The sequence below is a fragment of the Octopus sinensis genome, linkage group LG2 (genome assembly GCF_006345805.1).
Source record: "Octopus sinensis linkage group LG2, ASM634580v1, whole genome shotgun sequence".
Taxonomy (NCBI): Eukaryota; Metazoa; Mollusca; class Cephalopoda; order Octopoda; family Octopodidae; genus Octopus; species Octopus sinensis.
In genome coordinates this window covers 146235253-146245067 of record NC_042998.1, presented here as the reverse complement: position 1 = coordinate 146245067, position 9815 = coordinate 146235253, and the positions used below count along the sequence as shown (strand labels likewise).

Sequence of the window (9815 nt, the reverse complement as noted above, 5' to 3'; positions counted from 1 at the left end):
TTCCTGAGCGCCATACTAATACAATTGTTTGTTTGTATTCCACCTGCCTTCGTCTTTTGTTTATTTCCGTAAACCTGCCTTCGTCTTTTGTCTATTTTCATAAAGCTTCCCGTTATATATATATATATATATATATATATATATATAATTTTAATCCAAAAGGGAAACAAAAAAACGTATGTATGTATGTACGTATGAATGTATGTATGTATAATATATAATATATCATCATCATCATCATTTAATCTCCACCGTTTACCATGCTGGTATGGGTTGGACAGTTGGACTGAAAACTGGAAAGCTGCACCAGGTTTCAATCTGATTTGGTACGGTTTCTACAGTTGGGTGCCCTTCCTAATGCTAACTACTCCAAGAGTGTAATGGGTGCTTTTCATGAGCCACTTGCAAAAGACTAGCATTGGCCATGACCAGTGGCAGCTTGTATATAGGCACTGCGGAACTGTAGCACCCACTATTTCCACTCAATATTATCGATAACATTCAATATAATGAGTCCTTTTTTCTTTATATAATCCTTAAATTTAATATTAGTAGCCATCCCCTAGTTTATGAAAAAATACAAAATCCTTGTATAGAACTGTGCGCTTCACAGTTCCAGTGATGCTATGTTTGGCTGTTGTGTGCTGGCTCACATCTCTGAGATAGGAAACTTCAAATTAGGGAGGGACAGCATTGTCGTTAACACAGTGCCAGTGAAAAGTAGTGTTTCTTTTTTACTCCGCATGTGTTGTGCTTAAAAATGTGTTTATATTCTCAAATGTGATAAAGTGTAGAATTAGATTATTATTCTGCTTCCAGCTTCAGTGTTGCTATCAGGATTTGAAAAATAGGGCAGATTTCCCCACTTATTTTGTGATTTGGGGGGGATTTTTGAAAAACAAGGTGGAATTCGCAGCAGTGTTCAGTGAATAAATTAAACACACTACCTGGCAGTGGCTAAAACATGAACCTATCAAGTTTATGTATAAATATTCTTTTTATAGGTTTGTTTCCTTTTACACAATATTAAAACAATGGCTAAAAATTGTCTGAAGCACCATCCCCCCACTAATTTTATCTATGAGCTGCCACTGGCTACAATTATGATCTCAGCTTGACAGGTCTTCTCAAGGACAGTATGTTGCCAAAGGTCTTGGTCACTTGTCATTGCCTCCATGTGCCCCAAAGTTCAAAGGGTGCTTTTTACATGCCACTAGCACGGGAGCCAGGTATGCACCACTAGCATTGGCCATAACTGCAATTTCACTTTACTTGATGCGTCTTCTCAAGCACAGCATATCGCCAAAGGTTATGGTCCCTTGTCATTGCGTCCATGGAGCCCAACGTTTGAAGATCATGCTTCATCACCTTGTCCCATGACTTCCTGAGTCTACCTCTTTCATAGGTTTCCTCCACAGTTAGAGATCAGCACTTCTTCACACAGTTGTCCTCATCCATATATGCGTTACATGACCATACCAACACAGTCATCTCTCTTGCATATCACATCTGATGTCTCATATGCCCATCTTTTCTCTCAAAACGATTATACTCTGTCATACATGCACACTGACACTACACATCCAGCGAAGCATACAAACTTCATTTCTTTCTAGCCTTCATGTGTCCTCAGTGGTCACAGCCCATGTTTCACTGCCATGTAACATGGCTGTTCGCACACAGGCATCATACAATCTGACTTTCACTCTAAGGGAGAGTTCCTTTATTACCAACAGAGGTAGGAGCTCTCTGAACTTTGCCCAGCCTATTCTTATTCTTGCAGCTATGCTCTTGGAGCATCCATCTCCACTACTGACATGGTTACCTAGGTAACAGAAGCTATCAACTATTGCTAGTTTTGCTCCCTGGCATTTGTTGGAGTCTATTTCTTGTGCATTTTTAGTGTTAATTGCACCTGTGCACCTTCCACACACAAAAGCTATTTTCCCTGTTAACCTTCCTCTGATATTGCTGTACTTTGTACGAGTCCATAGCTTATACTGGGTACATCTTTTGGAGTTGCTACCTACACCTTTTCTACAGATTGAGCACCTTCCTACTTACTAAGACTTTGGTTTTTGCTAGATTAACTTTAAGGCTCTTTAATTCTAGACCTTGTTTCCATGCCTGAAATTTCTTCTCTAGTACTGGTAGTGATCTATAAGAATAAGGTTATCAGCATAGAGGAGCTCCCAGGGACAGCCCATTGTAAATTCCTCTGTTTATGTGTGTGTGTGTGTGTGTGCATGTATATATCTGTATGTGTGTGTGTATGTATATCTGCGTGTGTGTGTGTATGAAGTTATTTTTGTAGCTTTTAGTCAGGAAGTAAAGTAGTACCCATGACCCTATACACAGCCTCTAAGACAGGTGGGAAAAGGTAGGAAGTAATCTCAAATCAGAGACCTTGCAACAGAGTGGATTCCATTGTAGGCAGTCTACATGTTTACCAAATAGCTGTGATATTTAGGAGTATAGAGCAGAAGATTCTTTCCAGGTTGCTAAATTGTCATAGTTGGTTTGATGAGGTAATGTGCGTGTTTAGGATGTAAAGAGTGTCCAGTCACAGTGTTTATTATGCTACTGTTTGTGTTGGCTGTTGTCAGTGTTAGTGTCACTGAAAAAGATACCTACCACAGTGGACCTTTCTTTGATATTTATTCGACTATGCTTAGGCTATTTGTCATAAAAATATTTTTTTCCTTTCTATTATAGACATGTGGCCTGTAATTCTAGGGGCAGGTGTTTAGTCAATTACATTGCTCAACTGGTACTTATTTTATTGACTCTCAAAACAATGAAAGGCAACATCATCAGGATTTGAACTCAGTTTGCAAAGCCAAAAGAAATGCTGCTAAATATTTTGTCAAGCACGCAATGATTTTGTCAGCTCACTATCTTATTTGTCCTAAAAATATATTAAAATAAGTTCTGTTTTATATACAGCCATGCACACACATTTGTTTGATAAAGTAATTTCCACTGCTCCTGTCTGGATATCAAACATAATTCTTTTATTCTTCAGCAGTTTCAGTTACCTTTCTGCATCAGATGATGCAGAATGAAGTGAAAAGGTTTGAGTCCACATGACTAATTTCCTTCATATCTTGTCAACTTTCTTGTGTTTTATCTCAAGGAAATTGACTCTGAGACTCAGAAGAGAATTGTCTTGTATTACAAGAAGCTGGGTTTATAGTGAGTGTTAGATAATGAAATATCCACTCTGCTTTGGAGGTACAGGGTAAGATTAGCAATCAATGATAATCTGTTTACTCCCTACAAAGAAACATAAATTAATTTTTGCTGTACAACTCCAGGTAAAAGGTTGCCCTTATTGGGTCTTTGCAGGTCCACTGAGACTGGTGAGAATGATACTGTAAACATGCCACTTAAGCTATTATAAATCAATGCCTGAGGGAAAGAGCAAGCAAAGAAAAGGTTCAAAGGGATAATGTTTTGAAAAGGAAGTATAGGGGTTTGTTGGGGTGGGTTGGACACAACAAAGGTGTTGGAAGGAAGAGAGATGAGTGATTTGATTTGGGAATGTTTCAGTTAGAGATAGCACAAGCCCAGTCAGTATGGCTCCTCTCACTCTGTTACCAGTAGAAGAGACAGAGAGAGGAGGCAGTACATCCCTGGATTAGAGGCTTGAGCATTGACTTAGTACCATGAGTTAGGTGGTCCTTTTTTGGATGTGGTTTAGGATGCCTATCTAGCAGCAGCACTGTCCTAGATATGGGAACATTAATCTGTTGTGAGCCTTGCTTGAACTTTATAGAATATCAATAATTTTGGTGGGACTGAAGAATTTTCTGGCCCTGAAGAGAAGAACAAAATCATTGAGGTGCTTTGAATGTGCTTTCCTGGAGAGATCCTTAATGATAGTGCGGTACAGTATTTGGCACTCTAGTTGTGAGAGCTCTTAGTGTGTGCTACTCATGTTTAAGGGAAGGTATGATGAAATGATGTTTACTTGATATAAGTAGCATTCATGTTTTCTTGCAGTCAAAAGAGACAAGGTTAACATATATCCCCACTGGAGAATACTTTCAAGATCTCTGTTCATGGAATTGGTGTGGATTTGGCACGTAACGTCTAGGCTGCATCTAGATGATGCATGTTTGAAGAATGTTAAGAAAGAATAAAGGTCATATATTACGTGTAGGAGTGGGTGGTATTGGATGTAATGGCAAGTAGATCAAGGTAGAGATTTAGATACTAAACCAAACTTAGGAGCACTCCAGAGTTAAGACAGTAAGGAGCAGGAATTCACCATACTTTTCCATGCTTGCATGGATTTTCTACTGCCAAATGCCCTTCATGTCTCTAACCCTCCTCTGTTTCTAAGCAAGGTAATATTTCCCCATGACCAGACACGTTTTCTTTCGCATAAAGGACATTACTTGCATGATGGTGAAACTCATAATTATCTTGCAAAGTCAAGGTGAAGAGACAATAACACAAACACACACACACACCAACAGGAGTTATACAATCTTCATGTTTGGCTAATTCTTCAGAATATAATCTTATTCCATATCTTCGAAAATATGACCAATTCACGATTTCAAGAATCAAAAAAAAAAAAAGTAACCAGAAAAAAAAGGACTTCGTTTACAAAATTTCTTTGCTTAGACTTGGGTCAGTGGTGATCCAACAACCTTATAATAAACGTTGTTCCATCTGTTATCATCCTGTCTTTTTGTGCACCAGGGACTATATTATCCGAAGTAAATTTCTTTATTTATGATGGCAGGGTGTGTTTTGCCTGCTATTTTTTAGCAAGTCAAGCGAACAGACAGCAGTTCTTTCAGGAATTATCCAGGCCGTTCTATAACTGGTGTAATTCCTGATGATGATGATGATGATGGTGATGTTGATGAAAATAACACTCATTAGACTAATGAGAATTTCGAATGTGTTGTGTCCTTAAGCAAGATTTAAATCTTATGTAAGGATAGAAAAATAAAATTGTGACGTTCATGCCTTTTTCAAGAGCATTAACACCACAAGGAAGTTGGCTTCGACTAGGAATTGAAACCGGGTCCCCAAGATCAGTTTCCATGAAGATGATCTGAGGTGAGCAAATGTTCATAATTTATTTGTTAAAAAAGTAAAATAAAAAATAAAAGTCTGGTGAAAACTGGAATTTTAGAAGAAAAACAAGAGTAAACTAGAAAAAGAATTTAGCAATATATTTCCTACATATATATTGTATTTATCCAGTCGGCTTTGTTAAGAAAGTTTGTCTAAATGACGAACGAGCAAGAGGCGCAAACTTAATTTCTAAACATAAATTGGACAATTCCAGTGTTATCTCCCAGTAATTATCAAAACATTGCCGCTTGTTTTGGCACAATTCCCAATAGCATTTAACTTTCACATTGGAGACAAGAAATCACTCCATCTCTCGGTTTCTATAATTTTCAATACTTCTAATACATAAACAAATATTAATTGCGATATTTCGTTGTAATTGTTTTATATTTATATAAACATCGGGTTCTTCTTTTTATAAAAATAATACTCCATTGACATTTTCGGAATTTAAAAAGTAATTCATCGTTAAAAAGAGAAGAAAAACACAGCGAACAAAGCCTTGTTTATTTTTCCCTCCGAAAAATAAGAAATTATTCACCCGGAGAATAAAAGAAAAATTCATAATAAAAAACAATTAATAATAGAAATACTAGGAATCCCATTTAAGAAATATTATTTAAAAAGTTCTGGTTTACTTAGATAGAGAAGTAATTAATTACGAGACCACAACTGATCACATTGCGCACCAATTGTCTCTTTATTCCGTCGCTGGCAGATTTCCACGGCGGCTTTTTATCTCAAATTTTAAATAGCTTGCAGGTTTCATTAATTAACACTAAATAAATCATGTAAAAATAAATATTTTAAGGGAAAAACAATGAGAAATAGACTCAGGTTTGTGTTTCTATATATATATGGGGGGAAGAGGGGGGAGTACGTTTTAAATAAAAAGAATTGCCATAATCATTTGTGAATATAAAATTTGTTTGCGACAAAAGGGAACTGACAGGGGAAAACGTAGGTTTGCTTTAAAAAAGGAATAAATTTATTTGTAATTATGATTTAACCCCATTTTATATATTCAAGTAATATTGCGTAGAATTAATAAAATTAGTATTTATTTTATTTTGCAGAAAGGGAGTTTTATTTTATTTTATAGCGAAGACAGTAAGAATGTCTCCAGCGTTACGAAATAATCAAACCCAAAAGGAATGATGACGACTTTAAAAGAGTCACAAACATGAGTTAAGGCCCAAAAGCAACGAAAACAACAGCGGCGAGTATTTTTATTGTGTTGCCAATTTTCATTGGTCCATATATAAGAGCTCGTTTTTCATTGGCTTATTCAGGCACGTGACGAAGCTGAAGGTGTTAGTGTTTTGGCGGTTGCAGGAGAACGCAGAGAGGATTTTTTACTGTTTGTGAGTGAAACGAAAAAACATGGTTAGCATCCGTTTGATTATTCGGTCGTAAATGGCCATCGATGGTTTTAATTATTATTTATACCTGCTTAATTGTCTTGTCGTTTACCTGGATGTTTCATTTTCCATTTACTAAGTTATTAAGTGATATGTTATTTTGGTTTTTCTCCAAATATTTTTAGGCGGGAGGAAAAGCCGGTAAAGATTCAGGAAAAGCTAAAGCGAAAGCCGTGTCACGTTCAGCTCGTGCTGGTTTGCAGGTTAGTCATAATGAACATCATTTTTAAAAATATATTTTCTAGATAATTTTTTTTTCAAGAATCTAATCCCTGTCATTTACCATTTCGTAAACGATTAATGCCTGTATTATTTTGTAGTTTCCAGTCGGTCGTATTCACAGGCACTTGAAAAACAGAACAACGAGCCATGGACGTGTAGGAGCAACGGCCGCAGTCTACAGTGCAGCTATTTTAGAGTATCTAACGGCTGAGGTAGGATTTAAAACAAATTCAATTTTACTCAACAATTGTAAATTTTCTGTTATTGATTATGTATTTTAATTACTCCCTCGATCCTTCATTGAAATTTCGCGGGTTTATTAAATTAGCTGATGGCCTGCTTAGCCTGGAGTTAATTTTTACATTGATATAATAAAATGTCGATGTTTCTACAAGCTATAATCTATTGTTCACTGTGTTGAAAGTTGCCTATTTTTTTTGGGAAATATCGTTTTTTGTTATCTTAAACTTGATTTGTTTAATTCCCGCCAATATGTCCAAGACAAAAAGTCTGAAAGTTGTTGGGCTCTTTGTATTGTCTGTTTGGACATTTACAGTTCCTAATTGTTTTATAATTCCGGTAATATTTAAATTTAAATATATAAAACAGCTAAATTTACAGTTACCGGCCATAGATATGTATCTAGGCTTGGCAATCTTGTTTTGTATTTTCTCTAAGTCTTCACAAAGCCCTCATATCCCGCCTAAAAAAAAAAGAAGTCTCAATTCTTTTATAGGTTCTAATTCAATAGAATTTCGATTTTATTTTAATCATTCTCGTCATCGTGAAAGACTTACGAACTTTTGGCAGTGATTGTTGACTAAAAGAAAACTATTTTTCGGTCCCTACTTTATTTTTAAAAAAGTTAGGAAAACCTCATTAATTGAGGAGGGAGGGGTAAAATTAGGTCATCAATGTTGGGTTTTTTAGTTAAGCTTACCTTTCATATATGTTTTAATAAAATTTTTACTTTAATGTCTTTATTTTTAAAATGTTTGCTTTGAGTAATTTAGCGGGGCTGGGGGTAAAATTTGAAATGTCTTTTTGTCAGTGATTTGGGCTTGCTGCTGCTCTTACTACTGGTGGTGGTTGAGGGTGGTAAGGTTTATAAAGCCGGGAGGGGTACTTGATGGACTGGTTCTTTTATACCCCTACACCTAATTGTGTGTAGCTGCTCTATACACAGCACACATACAGCTGAATGCATTCACACGGCCTCCTCAGCCAATGATACCTCGCCGGTTCAACATTTGAAATAACGGTGAGGTTGTTTATCGTCCATAACTACCAGACTTTTCATGTTTTCATTTACACAATTAGCTTGTCATTATTTATTACAGTTATTAAACTAACGTTTTATCTGTAAATACACATTTAAAAAAAATTTTAGTGTCTTAGATGTGACCGTGATCTTTTCCGTTTTTCAAACACATTTCAGCCTTTAGTAAATTTAGTTATGTCTGCGGAGAGTCATTTTCTTTTGGTGCCTTATAATTTGACACTCATCGTCTTGCAACCTTATCAATAGCTTTGACACTTGAAGAGGGTTGCAAAACGCAACGAAAATTTTAGAAAAACAAAGAAATAAATGGAAATTTTACCGGTGAGTGTGTTAAATTATAAGGCTCCAAAAGAGAATGGCAACAGAAAATGCTTCAACACACGAGCTCACATAAAGAATCTTGCAAACCAAAAACGAAATGAATTTAGTTATTTTTAGCAATTAGGATGACTTGTTTCATGGGAGAAATCCTGTTTATACTTTAAGCAATCTAATCATGACCAGTTTATTTTCCCCCTGAACAAGACTTAGGGGATTTGGCAAATGGAACGACAACGTAGGGGATCTGTATAATCATTAATATTGTTTAAACATTAACTTGATTTTTGATATTTCAGGTGCTAGAGTTGGCTGGTAATGCCAGTAAAGACTTGAAGGTGAAACGTATCACTCCCCGTCATTTACAGTTAGCAATCCGAGGTGATGAAGAATTGGATTCTCTAATCAAGGCAACAATTGCTGGTGGTGGTTAGTATTTTTTTTTTTCTTCTTCGTCTACTTTAAGCTTTTCTACCTTGATTAGGCTAAGTAAAATAATGCACTAATATTTTATATTGCTGAATTTGTTTTAATTTTTTTCTGCAAAACCGTGTTTAAAATTAAGAATTGGGGATATTTCCTGTTAGTAAAAGTTGGGCAAATTGTTAAATAATTAAAATAGTTTAAGGGACTCCAAACTTATCAATTTTAGTATTTTAAGTAGTCTAGGATTTTTTTATTTGAATCTTACTGAAGTTATTTTTCATGTTTTTCCAGGTGTCATTCCTCACATCCACAAATCTCTTATCGGCAAGAAAGGATCACAAAAGGCTACATAAACCATGGAGTGTTTGTTGTATATTTGGTGTGGTTGCTAGTCCTTAAAATCATTAAATTTTAATCCCCCTCCCCTCTGCTCTCAAAAACAAACAAAAAATATCAAAAGAACCGGGAAAACCTGTCCCTACCGCCACCAGCCCCACCCCTTCCCAATACGAGAACATAGTTGTCATATGTAGCTATATTGTCATAAGTCCGAGAGATTTTATTAACTTCCCATTTTCTCTTGTATTTTTTATTTCCATTCTCTTCACTATTTGTATATCACTATACAACAATTTTGAAACTTCCAAACCAATCAATCTGGTGTTTTTATAAGACACTGTATTGATCACCTCCACTCATCTTCTAATGGGTGGAGTAAATAAGATTTATCATGCGTCTTCATTACACAAATAAATTTTATCATTCACACGACTTTGTTTGGCTTTTTTCCTCCTTGCAACTTAAAATGAAATAATCTTCGGTTAATTCCCTTTCGCCATTGTCTTGTTTTGGTGGTGTATGTTGCGGAAGTTTACATTTATGTATAATATATATGCGCGCCTGCTTTCGTAGATATTAGATTCTCGCTTCAATGGGTTGTCCTGTGATGTCTGCTTGGTAATTTTACAGTTTGGTTTATTTTTAACATTGCCATATTTATAACTTTAATATTTTTGCGTATACATTCAATGGTGAGGGTTTATATACAT

The 9815-nt window shown here is 35.8% G+C and overlaps 1 protein-coding gene across 1 annotated transcript; it reads left to right on the top strand.

Annotated features, from left to right (window-relative positions):
* Positions 1-6326: 6326 nt before the first annotated feature.
* On the top strand, positions 6327-9534 carry LOC115232386 (histone H2A.V). Its single transcript, XM_029802242.2, has 5 exons — positions 6327-6483; positions 6644-6721; positions 6839-6952; positions 8640-8769; positions 9058-9534. The coding sequence occupies exons 1-5, from the start codon at positions 6481-6483 to the stop codon at positions 9117-9119; spliced, it is 387 nt and encodes a 128-aa protein (XP_029658102.1). The 5' UTR covers positions 6327-6480; the 3' UTR covers positions 9120-9534.
* The last annotated feature ends 281 nt before the right edge of the window (positions 9535-9815 follow it).

Excerpts from the sequence above, each read along its gene's own strand:
- LOC115232386 (XM_029802242.2), top strand. Across the intron at positions 6,722-6,838 it reads CAGCTCGTGCTGGTTTGCAG|TTTCCAGTCGGTCGTATTCA; the intron begins GTTAGTCATAAT and ends ATTATTTTGTAG. Across the intron at positions 6,953-8,639 it reads TAGAGTATCTAACGGCTGAG|GTGCTAGAGTTGGCTGGTAA; the intron begins GTAGGATTTAAA and ends TTGATATTTCAG.